This window comes from Eptesicus fuscus, chromosome 17 (assembly GCF_027574615.1).
Source record: "Eptesicus fuscus isolate TK198812 chromosome 17, DD_ASM_mEF_20220401, whole genome shotgun sequence".
In the NCBI taxonomy this organism is placed as follows: Eukaryota; Metazoa; Chordata; class Mammalia; order Chiroptera; family Vespertilionidae; genus Eptesicus; species Eptesicus fuscus.
Genome location: NC_072489.1, coordinates 1,615,001 through 1,632,153, shown reverse-complemented (window position 1 = coordinate 1,632,153; position 17,153 = coordinate 1,615,001). Strand labels below are relative to the sequence as shown.

General features: G+C 58.2%; 1 protein-coding gene across 1 annotated transcript in view; it reads left to right on the top strand.

The window, feature by feature from the left end:
- GRID1 (glutamate ionotropic receptor delta type subunit 1) overlaps positions 1 to 17,153 on the top strand; it is a 654,829-nt gene that overhangs the window by 425,017 nt on the left and 212,659 nt on the right. Inside the window, exon 6 of the mRNA XM_054729151.1 lies at positions 13,307 to 13,477. Coding sequence (XP_054585126.1) covers positions 13,307 to 13,477 — 171 coding nt within the window. The remainder of the gene's footprint in view (positions 1 to 13,306; positions 13,478 to 17,153) is intronic.

The window sequence follows — 17,153 nt, the reverse complement described above, 5'->3', positions numbered from 1 at the left end:
GCATGTGTCACTTATGGATGTGGGTAGTTGAAATCTGGTGTCGTCTCACACAGACCACTAGATACACTAGTTTCTGGATCTCCAATGGGGTGCAGGTCAGTTACTGTCTGAGGCCACCCAGCAGGAGCTACAGCGAGAACTACAGTTTTCTCCTCTTTGCTTGGGGTTTGGAGGTTTTGGAGCTGTCTTACCAGAGCTGCAGTTTGTTAGGTTAAACTGTGATAGGGCAGGGCATTTATATGTAAAAGCCGCTGTGCAGAGCTTGGGTGGGTTTGTAGATTGTGCGAGGTGGGGTCTCAGGGCGGGGCAGGGTCTCAGGGAGTCACTAGGCTAGGGCATGGCAAACAGCGATGGCTGCCTGTCAGCCGTCTCTGCGTCTCCATGTTTCCACGTCCCCACGTCCCGCGCCCCAGCGCAGTAAACAATGATCGCTGGGCGCACCTCTGCTAGAAAGCCACCCTCACTTTCCGACCTGATGGCAGACAGTGCAGCTTCTCCCCGTAGGAGTTTGGGTCCCCAGCCTCTCCCCAGAAACTGGAGTTCAGAGTAATCGGGAGCTTGTCTCCCTTCGGGTTGAAAGAAGCAGCGCACCCAGACACTCGCCGCCAGCCCGATTTGTGCATCTTTGTACCTCAGCTTTTCAGTGCTTGTGCATGTCTCAATGCTCTTTTCTCTTTCCTTCTAGCTGTAGAACGTCCACTCAGCCAGCTTTCCCATGGTTCTGGGTGATAGACGTTTTGTCTTTTTGTTGTAGTTTTGAAATTCTTGTGCAAGGCAACAGTTTAGGTGTTTACCTATGCCGCCATCTTGGTTTCCCCCTACAGATTGTGTTTTTTGAATTTTTGAAACTATAATGCTGAATGCAAGCAGAAATAGACAAATTCTTGACATAATGGACCTAAAAATAGACCACAGAACCAGCAAGCGGACAGGAGTGCACATGAGAGTGCCTGGGCACCGGCCACAGGAAGGCCGCGGGCTGCCCAGCACCACGTTCTCGCCACAGCGCACTCACAGTAGAAGTCACTGGGGAGATGACGAAGGAAAATACCCTCAGGTTTGAAAATGTTTAAAAATCTGCAGTAAATTAAGCATGTGTCAAAAATAAACCAGATGGTGGACGTAGCTAAGGCAATAGTGGTGTGGATTTATTATCTTAAATACTTCATCAGAAAAGACAAAAGGTATGATTCATCAGCTAAGATTCATACTTAAAATGGGAAAATAACCACTTACTAAATCCAAAGAAAGTATAAAAATATGATAATGGTAGAAATGAATGAAATAGAAAACCAGCACATACCAGTAGTAGTTAAGACAAAACGTATTTTAAAAAAGATGTATAAAACAGACAAGTTCTAGCATGAATATAAGAGCGAGGGCACCGGTCACTGTTGTTAGAAGTGGATGCGGCACAAGCTTTCCGTGCACCAGAGCAGTGCAGGGGCGTGAGCAAGGCCAGCCACTCAACAGGAGCGTTTGGAAACGTGGCTGAACTTTCAGGAAAAAATGATGTGGGGCAAAGATGGAAAAGCAAAGAAAATCCCTATGAGATAAGGAATTTAATTAGTAATATAAATAGTTCTACCAAGGAAACAGCAGTGTAGATGAGTTTGCTGGTGTAGGCCAGTTCCACAAAACACTCTAGAAACTGGAGAAGACATCTACAGCATGTGACAAAGTTTAAAAAGTCCATCAAATCGAAGTGCAAGAGACCCAACTGATAGAAATTGGACAAAAATACAGACACAGGAAAGGAAGCACCAGCGATTCATACGTGTGTGGAAGAGGCTTACCCTGTTGAGAATTAGGGAAGTGGAAATGAAATCCAGGATGTGCCGATTCATACTCACTAGGTTGACAAGCCTGGGAAGCCGTGCGCTCTCCGTACAGGCGAGGAGGTGGGGCAGGAGCTCTCTACCTCTCGAGTATAAACTGGCGATCACTGAGGGAGGCGGAGATCGCCTGGGAAATGAGAATGTGTCCGTGTTCTCCTGTAGGGGTTCTTTCTAGGCGTGCTCCCCGGAGGAATTCTCATGCAAGTGCACTAAGACGCACACACAAGAACAGGCACACACAAGCCTTGCTCATAACAGCAACCAAACGAACACATTCAGACGGTCATCAGCGATGGAGCGAATGAACGTGGCACGGTCGGTGGTCGGTCACACGGTGCGATTGTGTGCAGCTGTGACCCTCAGTACCTGGAGCGCCCGTCACATGAATACATCACAGAACCCGGAGGCTAGGCCGGTGGGTGCTACGTGGGTGAGCGTTGGGGTTGTCTGGGGGCAGGCGGGGAGCTCAGAGGCCTGCGTGTTGACAGGAACAGGGTCACTTCTGCGACTATGTTCCCAGGTGGTCCTGACACTGAGCCATGAGCTCAGGCAGCTGCAGGCGGCCGGCAGGCGTGCAGGCTGTAGCTGCCTGAAGCTCACAAGGTGTGCACGCCACACGTGATTGTACTGACATTCGTGGTCATAACCTGACAAAGGCAGGCTCCTGGTGAGGAGGAGGGGGAGCCCTTGGGGAGAGCACCTGCCCCTGATGCAGGCTCTTTCTCAGCTGGGTGGAAGGCATGCTCATACCATTGTATTGCTCATACCTTAATGTGTGTAATATTTGTGAGTTCAATACGTTGTAAAATATAAACTTAAAAAGTAGTAAAATAAGCGAGATGATTGGAGCCTGTGCCCTCCAGGGAGGGTCTGGGTATGGCATGCTCCTGGGTCTCCATGGGCCTCGCTGGCTTCTGTGAGTCGGTGGAGCTCACAGGTGTACACTCTCTTCTCCTTCTGCTCATCCACAGCACCATCTGGAAGGACCGTGCACCCGGGACAAAGCGCGCGTTCGCTCCCAAGTGGGGAGTGTGAATTGGCTGCTTGGATTGCCCCTGCACCCCTAGGAACTCAGGAACTCAGGGTGGCCCAGAGGCAGACCTGGTGCGCAGCTCAGAGGTGCTGCCTGGCAGGAGTGAGCAGGGATGGCAGGTGGCTGCCTGCACCGATGTGGTGCCGAAGGGACCCATGAGACCAACAGGATTGGAGCAGGCCTGGCAGGGAGCTGCTGGAACTGACTGATGTGAAGGTTTGGAATTTCCCATAGGAGAGGACCACCCACAGGAGAGGAGGGACCCTTTGCATTGCCCAAAAGGGCCCGGGAGTTGCTTCGAGGGTTCTCAGATTCCGAGTGCAGCCTCTCTGTCCCGGATGCTGAGAATCAGCAAGAGTCCCTGGGAGCAGGGAGTGGTGCTTGGCAGACAGGGCATGTGCTTCGACCCAGAGCGAGTGCATGAGATGGGGCCACGGACAGGAAGATCTCCAGGGCCCAGCAGGTCTCTGCAGAAGGCAGGTGGCAGCGGCTGGGTTGGGGGCTGTGCCAGCTCTCAGGGAGTGCTGGGTGGGCAGCGGGACGAGGCAGTCTGGAGACCAGGCAGCGGGGCAGGCTGAGCTCCTTGCTGTCATGACTGCCCTGGCTCACACGGCCCAGGTGCCGCCCAGGCTGCCAGCCAGGGAAGTGGTGGCTACACTTACCAGAAGGCGCCCTGTGCTCCGCAAGTCGGGCTCCCACAGATTCCCGGGTCCTGCGTGGGGTGCGGAGGGAGTGCTCAGGCCACTGGTGCTCCCTCTGGGAAGCTGAGGATGCAGGAGAGATTTAATAAAAGAACTTCATAAAGCTGGTTCTTTGAAAAGATTAACAACCGTGACAATCTCCTGGCTAGACTCACTAAGGAAACAAGAGAAAAGACCCGTATAAACAAAATTAGGAATGAAAGAGGAGAAATTACCAGATATTACAGGTATACAAAGGATCATACTAGAATATCACTAAATTTAATAACCTAGAAGAAATGGATAAGCTCCTAGAAATATACAACCTTCCTAGACTGAATCATGAAGAAATGGAAAATCTAAGTATAGCGATCAGCAGTGAGGAAATTGAAACAACCATCAAAAACCTCCCACAAAATAAAAGTCCAGGACCAGGTGGCTTCACCAGTGAATTCTACCAAATGTTCAAAGAAGATTTAAAACCTGTCCTTCTCACACTCTCCCCAAACATTGAAGAGGCCATACTTCCTATCACATTCTACAAGGCCAATACAACCCTGATACCAACACCTGGCCAGGATCTCACACACACACACACACACACACACACACACACACACACACACACACAACTACCGACCAATATCCCTGATGAACACAGATGCAAAAATCCTAAACAAAATACTAGCAAATCAAATACAACAGTACATCCAAAAAATAATGCATCACGATCAAGCGGGGTTCATTCAGGGGCATAAGGATGGAAATCAATCAATGTAATACATCACATTACATTAACGAAAGGAAGGATAAAAATTATATGACCTTATCAATAGATGCAAAATATTTTTGATAACATACAACATCCATTTATGATTAAAACACTCAATTAAAAGGGTACAGAAGGAAAGTATCTCAACATAATGAAGGCCATCTATAATAATTAGACTGGACAGCCGAACGACCTTCTGGACGTCCTTCCAGATGACCTTCTGAACGAAGCTGGGTCTATGAGGGCCAGACCCCTTGCACGAATTTCATGCATCAGGCCTCTAGTATATGATAAACCCTCAGCCAATATACTCAATAGTGAAAACCTGAAAGCTTTTCCTCTCAGATCAGGAACAAGAGAGAATGTTGTCCTGTCTTGCCACTCTTACTCAAAGAAGTGCTGGAAGTCCTAGTCAGAGCAATCAGCCAAGAGAAGGAAATAAAAGGCATCCAAATCAGGAATGAAGAACTAAAACTGTCACTCTTTGCAAATGACATGATTCTGGGTGTAGGAAACCCTAAAGATTCCACTCATACAACTCAACACAAAACAAAGAACATCCAATAAAAAAGTGGGCAGAGGACCTGAACAGACAACTCTCCCAAGAAGACATACAAATGGCCAAAAGATATGAAAAGATGCTCAGCCTCGCTAGCAGTTAGGAAATGCAAATCCAAACTACGATGAGACACCACCTCACACCTGCTAGAATGGCCATTATCAACAAGACGAGTGAGTGTTGGAGAGGTTGTGGAGAAAAGGGAACCCTCATTCACTGCTGGTGGGAATGCAAACTGGTGCAGCCACTATGGGAAACTGGTGGTTTAAAAGGAAAATAGAGTTACCATATGACCTAGCAACCCCTTTTCTAAGCACCCAAAACACTAGAAACATTTTCCTCAAAGATATGCTCCCCTATGTTCACTGCAGCTTTATTCATGGTGGCCAAGGCATGAAGACAACCCACGTGCCCTGCGGTAGAGGCCTGGGTGGAGACGTGGTCCGTACACACCATGGAGCACCACTCAGCCACGAGACACAGGAAGTACTGCCATGTGCAGCACCATGGACGCGCCTTGAGAAATTATGCTAAGTGAAGTATGCCAGTCAGAGCGCGGAACTGCATGATTTCACTGATATGTGACATCAAACTGAGACTCAGGGACACAGACAACAGTATGGTGGTTACCAGAGGGAAGGGGTAGGGAGAGGGGGGCCAAATACATGGTGACGGAAGAAAATTTGATTTTGGGTGGTAAACACTGTAATAAATATACAGATCTTGTATCATAGAAATGCACACCTGAAACCTATATGAGCCTATTAACCAAAGTCACCCCAAATATTTAACAAAAATAAATAATTTTAAAAAAAGAAGTGAGAAAGAAAAGTATGCGACATATCCATTTCCTCTCCAGGTGTTCAGGTCTGATTGACCCCTTATGCATAATTCATATTATGTTCTTCATGGCCTCCTGTCCTTTCTAGTAAAAAAAAATCCCTCCCCAGGTCCTCTATATTCTGTCTCCACTCACCGCTCGGGTTCGCAGACCTCCTACTGTTAGAAGGTGATGCCCCTAGCCCCACCATCCTGGTCCCCCACCATCCTGGTCCCCCACCATCCTGGTTCCCCACCATCCTGGTCCCCCACCGTCCTGGTCCCCCACCGTCCTGGTCCCCCACCGTCCTGGTCCCCACCGTCCTGGTCCCCCACCATCCTGGTCCCCCACCATCCTGGTTCCCCACCATCCTGGTCCCCCACCATCCTGGTTCCCCACCATCCTGGTTCCCCACCGTCCTGGTTCCCCACCGTCCTGGTCCCCCACCATCCTGGTCCCCCACCGTCCTGGTTCCCCACCATCCTGGTCCCCCACCATCCTGGTCCCCCACTATCCTGGTCCCCCACCATCCTGGTTCCCCACCATCCTGGTCCCCCACCATCCTGGTCCCCCACCATCCTGGTCCCCCACCATCCTGGTCCCCCACCATCCTGGTTCCCCACCGTCCTGGTTCCCCACCGTCCTGGTCCCCCAACGTCCTGGTTCCCCACCGTCCTGGTCCCCCACCATCCTGGTCCCCCACTATCCTATGCCGTCCATCCTGTTGTTGGTGCTGGTTCTTGAACCCGCTGGCCCGGACCCTCTCACCTCCTGGTCCTGGGACCAGAGCACATTGCTGTGCCTCTACCTTTGATTGTCAGTTGGTTCTCGTCCAACAAGAACATCTTCCTTTAAAGCAGACTTTTGTCTGAAACACACAGGTCAGTGGTTTAAGCCCAGATGCAATATGTAATAGCACTTCGGTTCTTTTGAGATTACTACAGCTCAGCGTACTGGGAGCCGTTGATCATTCTGAAAGGCTGCAACTCTTAATTTCTTACTTTCTCCCAGCCCCCGCCTGGGCGTCAGCTGGGCAGTCTTGGCACTCCTGCCAGGCCCTGAGACAGTCCCTGAAATACACAGTTTACCATCTTACCCTTAAACCTCTTCTTCAAGCGACAGAAACAACCGTCACTGATTCCTGACGCCTGAGCCCCGGCTGCCGTCTCACCGTCTGTTTGCCTGAAGGCTGCCGGCTGCCTGAAGACTGGCTGGTGGCTCTGCACAGCTCAGGGCCTGGCTCGCAGCCGGAGCTTCCTCGGCCTGAGCTCCCACTGCCGAGACGCTGGCCGCGTGGGACTCTGTCTGTAGTCCCTGGTGCCCGCCCATGAGTACTTTCTGCCTGTGGAATTCTCCCTCCTTAAGCTGCCAGAGGCTCTTAAAAATGTAGACCCGAGGGTGGCTTGTTTGTGTCTAAAGACTTCCAGGGCTCCTCATCGTCATAAGGGTGGGCGTTTCCGCCAGCTATGACCCCACCCCGTGCCCGGCCAGGACACTGCTCCAGGCTGCCTCCGGCCACCCTCCTTTCTGCCTGTCCGCCCCGCCCAGGTCCTGGGAGCCCGTGGTGTCTCACCAGCCCCGCCGCTCACCTGGCAGGTGCCCAACACAGGAGCAGGTGCCCACTCACAGGGGCAGGTGCCCACTCACAGGATCAGGTGCCCACTCAGAGGAGGAGGTGCCCACTCACAGGAGCAGGTGCCCACTCACAGGAGCAGGTGCCCACTCACAGGAGGAGGTGCCCACTCACAGGAGCAGGTGCCCACTCACAGGAGGAGGTGCCCACTCACAGGAGCAGGTGCCCACTCACAGGAGCAGGTGCCCACTCACAGGAGGAGGTGCCCACTCACAGGAGCAGGTGCCCTCACAGGAGGAGGTGCCCACTCACAGGATCAGGTGCCCACTCAGAGGAGCAGGTGCCCACTCAGAGGAGGAGGTGCCCACTCACAGGAGGAGGTGCCCACTCACAGGAGGAGGTGCCCACTCACAGGAGGAGGAGCCCATTCACAGGAGGAGGTGCCCACTCACAGGATCAGGTGCCCACTCAGAGGAGGAGGTGCCCACTCACAGGACCAGGTGCCCACTCACAGGAGCAGGTGCCCACTCACAGGATCAGGTGCCTACTCACAGGATCAGGTGCCCACTCAGAGGAGGAGGTGCCCACTCACAGGAGGAGGTGCCCACTCACAGGAGGAGGTGCCCACTCACAGGAGCAGGTGCCCTCACAGGAGGAGGTGCCCACTCACAGGAGCAGTTGCCCACTCACAGGAGCAGTTGCCCACTCAGAGGAGCAGGTGCCCACTCACAGGAGGAGGTGCCCACTCACAGGAGCAGGTGCCCACTCACAGGAGCAGGTGCCCACTCAGAGGAGCAGGTGCCCACTCACAGGAGCAGGTGCCCACTCACAGGAGCAGGTGCCCACTCACAGGAGGAGGTGCCCACTCACAGGAGCAGGTGCCCACTCACAGGAGGAGGTGCCCACTCACAGGAGGAGGTGCCCACTCACAGGAGCAGGTGCCCACTCACAGGAGGAGGTGACCACTCACAGGATCAGGTGCCCACTCACAGGAGGAGGTGCCCACTCACAGGAGGAGGTGCCCACTCACAGGAGGAGGTGCCCACTCACAGGAGGAGGTGCCCACTCACAGGAGGAGGTGCCCACTCACAGGATCAGGTGCCCACTCACAGGATCAGGTGCCCACTCACAGGAGCAGGTGCCCACTCACAGGAGCAGGTGCCCACTCAGAGGAGGAGGTGCGCTCACAGGAGCAGGTGCCCACTCACAGGAGGAGGTGCCCACTCACAGGAGGAGGTGCCCACTCACAGGATCAGGTGCCCACTCACAGGAGGAGGTGCCCACTCACAGGAGCAGGTGCCCTCACAGGAGGAGGTGCCCACTCACAGGATCAGGTGCCCACTCACAGGAGCAGGTGCCCACTCACAGGAGGAGGTGCCCACTCACAGGAGGAGGTGCCCACTCACAGGAGGAGGTGCCCACTCACAGGAGCAGGTGCCCTCACAGGACCAGGTTCCCACTCACAGGAGGAGGTGCCCACTCACAGGAGCAGGTGCCCACTCACAGGAGGAGGTGCCCACTCACAGGAGCAGATGCCCACTCACAGGAGCAGGTGCCCACTCAGAGGACCAGGTGCCCACTCACAGGACCAGGTGCCCACTCACAGGAGCAGGTGCCCACTCACAGGACCAGGTGCCCACTCACAGGAGCAGGTGCCCACTCACAGGAGCAGGTGCCCACTCACAGGAGGAGGTGCCCACTCACAGGACCAGGTGCCCACTCACAGGAGGAGGTGCCCACTCACAGGAGCAGGTTCCCACTCACAGGAGGAGGTGCCCACTCACAGGAGCAGATGCCCACTCACAGGAGGAGGTGCCCACTCACAGGAGCAGATGCCCACTCAGAGGAGCAGGTGCCCACTCACAGGAGGAGGTGCCCACTCAGAGGAGCAGGTGCCCACTCACAGGACCAGGTGCCCACTCACAGGAGGAGGTGCCCACTCACAGGAGCAGATGCCCACTCAGAGGAGCAGGTGCCCACTCACAGGACCAGGTGCCCACTCAGAGGAGCAGGTGCCCACTCACAGGAGGAGGTGCCCACTCACAGGTGGAGGTGCCCACTCACAGGAGGAGGTGCCCACTCACAGGATCAGGTGCCCACTCACAGGAGCAGGTGCCCACTCACAGGAGGAGGTGCCCACTCACAGGAGGAGGTGCCCACTCACAGGTGGAGGTGCCCACTCACAGGAGGAGGTGCCCACTCACAGGATCAGGTGCCCACTCACAGGATCAGGTGCCCACTCACAGGAGCAGGTGCCCACTCACAGGAGCAGGTGCCCACTCAGAGGAGGAGGTGCGCTCACAGGAGCAGGTGCCCACTCACAGGAGGAGGTGCCCACTCACAGGAGGAGGTGCCCACTCACAGGATCAGGTGCCCACTCACAGGAGGAGGTGCCCACTCACAGGAGCAGGTGCCCTCACAGGAGGAGGTGCCCACTCACAGGATCAGGTGCCCACTCACAGGAGGAGGTGCCCACTCACAGGAGGAGGTGCCCACTCACAGGAGCAGGTGCCCACTCACAGGAGGAGGTGCCCACTCACAGGAGCAGGTGCCCTCACAGGACCAGGTTCCCACTCACAGGAGGAGGTGCACTCACAGGAGCAGGTGCCCACTCACAGGGGCAGGTGCCCACTCACAGGAGCAGGTGCCCACTCACAGGACCAGGTTCCCACTCACAGGACCAGGTGCCCACTCACAGGAGGAGGTGCCCACTCACAGGAGCAGATGCCCACTCAGAGGAGAAGGTGCCCACTCACAGGAGCAGGTGCCCACTCAGAGGAGCAGGTGCCCACTCACAGGACCAGGTGCCCACTCACAGGAGCAGGTGCCCACTCACAGGAGCAGATGCCCACTCACAGGAGCAGGTGCCCACTCACAGGACCAGGTGCCCACTCAGAGGAGCAGGTGCCCACTCACAGGAGGAGGTGCCCACTCACAGGAGCAGGTGCCCTCACAGGAGGAGGTGCCCACTCACAGGAGGAGGTGCCCACTCACAGGAGGAGGTGCCCACTCACAGGAGCAGGTGCCCTCACAGGACCAGGTTCCCACTCACAGGAGGAGGTGCCCACTCACAGGAGCAGGTGCCCTCACAGAAGGAGGTGCCCACTCACAGGAGCAGGTGCCCACTCACAGGAGGAGTTGCCCACTCACAGGAGGAGGTGCCCACTCACAGGAGCAGATGCCCACTCACAGGAGCAGGTGCCCTCACAGGACCAGGTTCCCACTCACAGGAGGAGGTGCACTCACAGGAGCAGGTTCCCACTCACAGGAGGAGGTGCCCACTCACAGGAGCAGGTGCCCACTCACAGGAGGAGTTGCCCACTCACAGGAGCAGGTGCCCACTCACAGGAGCAGGTGCCCACTCACAGGAGCAGGTGCCCACTCACAGGAGCAGGTGCCCTCACAGGACCAGGTGCCCACTCACAGGAGCAGGTGCCCACTCACAGGAGGAGGTGCCCTCACAGGAGCAGGTGCCCACTCAGAGGAGGAGGTGCCCACTCAGAAGAGGAGGTGCCCACTCACAGGAGCAGGTGCCCACTCACAGGAGCAGGTGCCCACTCATGGGAGCAGATGCACTCTCAGGAGCAGGTGCAGCTGGCATGGTGCAGTCTCCCCATCTTCAGCAGCACTGCCACAAACTCAGCTGGGCACTCCCGTCCCCCTTCCTACATGCAAGCACTTTGCTTAACAAGCTCATCCTTCAGGCTCAGCTGCAGAGCTGATGGCTCACAGAGCCTTATTTGGGAAGAGCTCCCTGTGACGGCTCCCTTTGCTCTCTCTGTGCTCCGTGGTGCTCACTGTAAATGAGATAATAACGGCACTGCCTGGTAGAATCCTGGGGCTGTGGTGAGCACCTGGTCTTAGTGAGCACCTGGGTGTGGTAGCACCTGGGCTGTGGTGAGCACCTGGCTGTGGTGAGCACCTGGGCTGTGGTGAGCACCTGGCTGTGGTGAGCCCCTGGGCTGTGGTGAGCACCTGGCTGTGGTGAGCACCTGGACTGTGGTGAGCACCTGGGCTGTGGTGAGCACCTGGCTGTGGTGAGCCCCTGGGCTGTGGTGAGCACCTGGCTGTGGTGAGCACCTGGCTGTGGTGAGCACCTGGACTGTGGTGAGCACCTGGGCTGTGGTGAGCACCTGGGCTGTGGTGAGCACCTGGGCTGTGGTGAGCACCTGGGCTGTGGTGAGCACCTGGGACTGTGGTAAGCACCTGGCTGTGGTGAGCACCTGAGCTGAGGTGAGCACCTGGCTGTGGTGAGCACCAGGGTGTGGTGAGCACCTGGGCTGTGGTGAGCACTTGGATTGTGGTGAGCACCTGCGTGTGGTGAGCACCTGGGCTGTGGTGATCACCTGGGCTGTGGTGAGCACCTGGACTGTGGTGAGCACCTGGGCTGTGGTGAGCACCTGGGCTGTGGTGATCACCTGGGCTGTGGTGAGCACCTGGGCTGTGGTGATCACCTGGGCTGTGGTAAGCACCTGGGCTGTGGTGAGCACCTGGGACTGTGGTAAGCACCTGGCTGTGGTGAGCACCTGAGCTGTGGTGAGCACCTGGCTGTGGTGAGCACTTGGATTGTGGTGAGCACCTGCGTGTGGTGAGCACCTGGGCTGTGGTGAGCACTTGGATTGTGGTGAGCACCTGGGTGTGGTGAGCACCTGGCTGTGGTGAGCCCCTGGGCTGTGGTAAGCACCTGGATTGTGGTGAGCACCTGGGTGTGGTGAGCACCTGGCTGTGGTGAGCACCTGGCTGTGGTGAGCACCTGGCTGTGGTGAGCACCTGGGTGTGGTGAGCACCTGGCTGTGGTGAGCACCTGGCTGTGGTGAGCACTTGGACTGTGGTGACATCTGGGCTGTGGTGAGCCCTGGGCTGTGGTGACATCTGGGCTGTGGTGAGCCCTGGGCTGTGGTGACATCTGGGCTGTGGTGAGCACCTGGACTGTGGTGAGCACCTGGGCTGTGGTGAGCACCTGGGACTGTGGTGAGCACCTGGACTGTGGTGAGCACCTGGGCTGTGGTGAGCACCTGAGCTGTGGTGAGCACCTGGATTGTGGTGAGCACCTGGCTATGGTGAGCACCTGGGCTATGGTGAGCACCTGGCTGTGGTGAGCACCTGGCTGTGGTGAGCACCTGGGCTATGGTGAGCACCTGGCTGTGGTGAGCACCTGGCTGTGGTGAGCACCTGTGCTATGGTGAGCACCTGGGTGTGGTGAGCACCTGGGCTATGGTGAGCACCTGGCTGTGGTGAGCACCTGAGCTGTGGTGAGCACCTGGGCTATGGTGAGCACCTGGCTATGGTGAGCACCTGGCTGTGGTGAGCACCAGGGTGTGGTGAGCACCTGGGCTGTGGTGAGCACTTGGATTGTGGTGAGCACCTGGGTGTGGTGAGCATCTGGGCTGTGGTGAGCACCTGGCTGTGGTGAGCACCGAACGAGATGAAGCACATCAGGGCTCAGCATGCTCACCTGGGACGAGGGTTCCCTGGCCTCTCTGTGTCCGCACTGCGTCCCCAGCTGAGTTCATCCTGGGATGGCCTTGGGCGTCACTGAGTGTCTGAGGCCTGACTCGCTCACAGTGATACCCATTGCTGAGCACAGACAGACCTGGAGGAGATGTGGGGTAGATTTCATGCTGTGAATGAATGAATGGATATATTTAAAAAAATTGTATGCATATCTTTAAAAAAAGGAATCTAATTATTAACGATAAGAGGTGACTTGTTGCATTTTGGTCAGTGATGTCAGAGTGAGCCAGCTGTGCCTGCCTACATCAGGTGGCTGACTCCTGGCAGAAACTGGGAGGGCCTCAGAGCACCTGACCCCAGGGAGCCAGGGCCTGCGGACACCTTATCCTGGCCTCAGGGAGATGCGACTGACCTGCTGCATTGGGGGCTGGCAAGTGCTGTTTGTAACACGCAGGAGTGCCTGACCTGCCGCCCTTTCTTCCCTGTGGCTCAGCTGTTCAGGCCGCGCCTCCCCGTAGGCCTTTGGCCGAGGAAGTTCCAGAGCCAATGGTAAGCGTGGGTCTGGTTGTCTCCCCAGGAAATCAGTGACCCGGAGATTCTGGATCTGGTCCACAGCGCCCTGGGCAGGATGACCGTGGTCCGACAGATATTCCCGGCTGCCAAGGACAACCAGAAATGCACGAGGAACAACCACCGCATCTCCTCGCTGCTGTGCGACCCCCAGGAGGGCTACCTCCAGATGCTGCAGGTGAGTGCCTGGCGGCTCCCGCAGCCTGCCGGCCAGGTGAGTGCCTGGCGGCTCCTGGCTGCCTGCCCGCCAGGTGAGTGCCTGGCGGCTCCTGGCTGCCTGCCCGCCAGTGCTAATGACGGTTTGTTTGGTGACATGGAGGCGGGCGCAGGGCAGCGCCTCTGAGCAGCATGGGCAGCAGCTACGGGGGTCAGCTCCCAGGCCCGTGAGCTCCAGGTGCCTCTTGTATTTCAGCCACATGCTGAGGGGTCAGGAGCCCCGGTCTCCTCGGCTTCTGTTTCTGTGGTGCCTTTTGTTGGGGTGGTTCACCTGGCAGGGCTGGGGAAGGAGCCCGGGGTCCTCATCGGAACCTGTGTAGGGTCTCCCCTGGGGAAGGCAATAATATGACGTGGCTCTTGTGGAGCAATAGGGACTGGCCAGCTCCTCTGCTGAATGCTGAGGCCGGGCCGCCAGGGCACTGGGGGGGGGGCGCCCTGCCCCCGCCGGTTCCTCCCTCCCTCAGGCCCCCCGCAGGGGCGCGGCCGCACGGGTGTGGGCTTGCCTTGTCCTAGTGGCCAGCTGGTTGCCTGTGGGTGTGGGGCAGCAGGGGAGCGCTGTGGACGCTGTCCATGAAGAAGGGCATGCACCAGGGAACCTCATCCGGGACGTGGTGGGTAACGTTAGGGCACTTGTCCCATTGGGTTTGTGAAATCACCCAGAAGTGTGTGTGAGAGATGCTTGCATCCAGCATTTAGGACTAGTCACCTCTTTACCCGCCAGGCATGGGGGGGGAAGTCGGGGTCAGGAGGGACGGTGTGGCTGCCAGTGAGCATCAGCCCCACGCAGGGCGGGGGCACACCCGTCAGGGTTGGTTAGAGTCTCTGGAGTGGGCTGGGCACGTGTCATCTGCCAAAGCACTGAATCCATTCTGTAATCTTGTGTTTGGGGGTGGGGGTGGGGAAAACATGCCCCAACTGATGGTAAACACTAGAAACCGTTCTCAGGGAAACACTGCAGACACCTATGTTTCCCTGGAGCGATTCCCACTCTCCCTGGTCCCTGCTCGGGACCATCAGAATGTCTGGGTCTTTCTAAGGCCGGAAAGGTTTGGCCAGGAGAGGGCCCACGGCCCCTGAGGACCACGGCCTCGGAGCCCTGGACACAGGGGCCCGGGAGAGGCAGTGCTCGGGGCAAGAGCGTCTGTTCTGGACGCCGCTGGTCGGCTCTGCTCTCCTCTGCTCTGGGGAGTGGGGCCGGCGGAGGGCCAGGCAGGGCCCTGCAGCGCAGCTCGGTGCTCATGCCTGCTCTCCAGGTGGAAGGGAGAGGATGGGGGTGTGGCTCAGGGGTGTGAGCCCGTCCATCCCACACGCCCACAGGGGCAGGAGGGGGACTCCCTCGCTCATGGAGCCAGACCTGGGGAGGGTCTCCCAGGCTCCCTCCTTGCAGAGCTTCATCCTCTCCAAACACAAGCCAGCCTTGTCCCCTCCTCCCTGGGCTGTCCATTGGCCCACTTCCTGCTTCCTCACACTCTCTTCCTTCCACACCCAGCGCTTCTGCTGAGGAGAAGGAGGCGCCTTCCCGGGGCGCAGACACGCCTGCGGGGCGGGCAGTGCTGTGGCCTCACTGACATCTCGGGGTTCGCAGGTGCAGGTGCAGGTGCAGGTGGGCGCGGCCGCCAGGCGGGCTGATGTGGAGTCCCGTGGAGGCCGCACCGAAATGACCACACCAGGCAGGGCCAGGTCGCTCAGAGGTGAGGCCAGGGCAGTGTCAGGCCTGGGACCGGGCCTCCCACCTCCCGCTGTCCTGCCGAGACCCGGCCCCACAGAGCAGACGGGAGCGACACCCAGAGGCCCCGCTGAGCGGCACAGGAGCAGATTGCTCGGGTCAGGCTCCAGGACGCCAGCTCTAGCTGTTTGTTCCTTCTGTGCTTCAGTTCTTCCTCTTTCTTCCTCTGCCGGCGGGTGAGAGAGCACCTGCCTCTCAGGCCACAATGAAAAGTCAGTGCGAGGACACGGGGAAAGCTAGCGGCGTGAGACTGAGCTAACGGTGTCACCGTGGAGGCCGGCGTGTGGGAGAGGCTGGCCTGCCTCGGGGTTGGCGTGATGCAGTGCCCTCTCCTGAGCACGCGCTTCAAGAGCTCACACAGGTGGGAGGGCAGTTCTCACCTGGGCTGCCCCTCGCAGGCATCACGTGCCTCCCACTGTGCGCACCCACTGTGCACACTCCCCACTGGGCACAACTGTGCGCACCCACTGTGCACACTCCCCACTGGGCACAACTGTGCGCACCCACTGTGCACACTCCCCACTGGGCACAACTGTGCGCACCCACTGCGCACACTCCCCACTGGGCACAACTGTGCACACCCACTGTGCACACCCACTGTGCACACTCCCCACTGTGCACAACTGTGCGCACCCACTGCGCACACTCCCCACTGGGCACAACTGTGCACACCCACTGTGCGCACCCACTGTGCACACTCCCCACTGGGCACAACTGTGCGCACCCACTGCGCACACTCCCCACTGGGCACAACTGTGCGCACCCACTGTGCACACTCCCCACTGGGCGCAACTGTGCACACCCACTGCGCAGCCGCACACGCAGCAGTGAGAGCTGCCCTTCGTGGGAGAGCCGCGCTGAGCCCGTGGGGTCTTCGTCTGAGAGCCTGCTCCCAGAGGCCTCCATTAGGATGGGAGGGGGGGTCTGTGAGGAATGTAGGCCGAGCACAGGGTAAGCCCCGATGAGTAAAACATGATTACAAGAATCTCTGCCTTGTTTCCCGTCCTTGTCCTGGTGGGTGTGTTGAGGCACCCTGCCCCGCAGCCCGGACAGCTGCAGGCGCCCCCCAGCACCCGCCATCCCTCCAGGTTCCCTCCCTCCGAGCTGGGAGCTTCTTCCCTGAGGACAGAGGAGGCAGTGACCTCTGCTCCCTCCAGCTGCGGGACTCACCCAGACACAACATGTTTAGAACCAACTCGAGCAGGGACACACGGCCGGACTGTGAGCGCGGTGGGTGCTGACGGGGTAACACGTGGCCGGAGTGTGAGCGCGGTGGGTGCTGACGGGGTAACACGCGGCCGGAGTGTGAGCGCGGTGGGTGCTGACGGGGTAACGCGCGGCCGGAGTGTGAGCGCGGTGGGTGCTGATGGGGTAACACGCGGCCGGACTGTGAGCGCGGTGGGTGCTGACGGGGTAACACGTGGCCGGACTGTGAGCGCGGTGGGTGCTGATGGGGTAACGCGGCCGGACTGTGAGCGCGGTGGGTGCTGACGGGGTAACACGTGGCCGGACTGTGAGCGCGGTGGGTGCTGACGGGGTAACACGTGGCCGGACTGTGAGCGCGGTGGGTGCTGACGGGGTAACACGCGGCCGGAGTGTGAGCGCGGTGGGTGCTGATGGGGTAACACGCGGCCGGAGTGTGAGCGCGGTGGGTGCTGACGGGGTAACACGCGGCCGGAGTGTCAGCGCGGTGGGTGCTGATGGGGTAACACGCGGCCGGCCAGAGTGTGAGCGCGGTGGGTGCTGACGGGGTAACGCGCGGCCGGACTGTAAGCGCGGTGGGTGCTGACGGGGTAACACGCGGCCGGAGTGTGAGCGCGGTGGGTGCTGATGGGGTAACGCGCGGCCGGAGTGTGAGCGCGGTGGGTGCTGACGGGGTAACACGCGGCCGGAGTGTGAGCGCGGTGGGTGC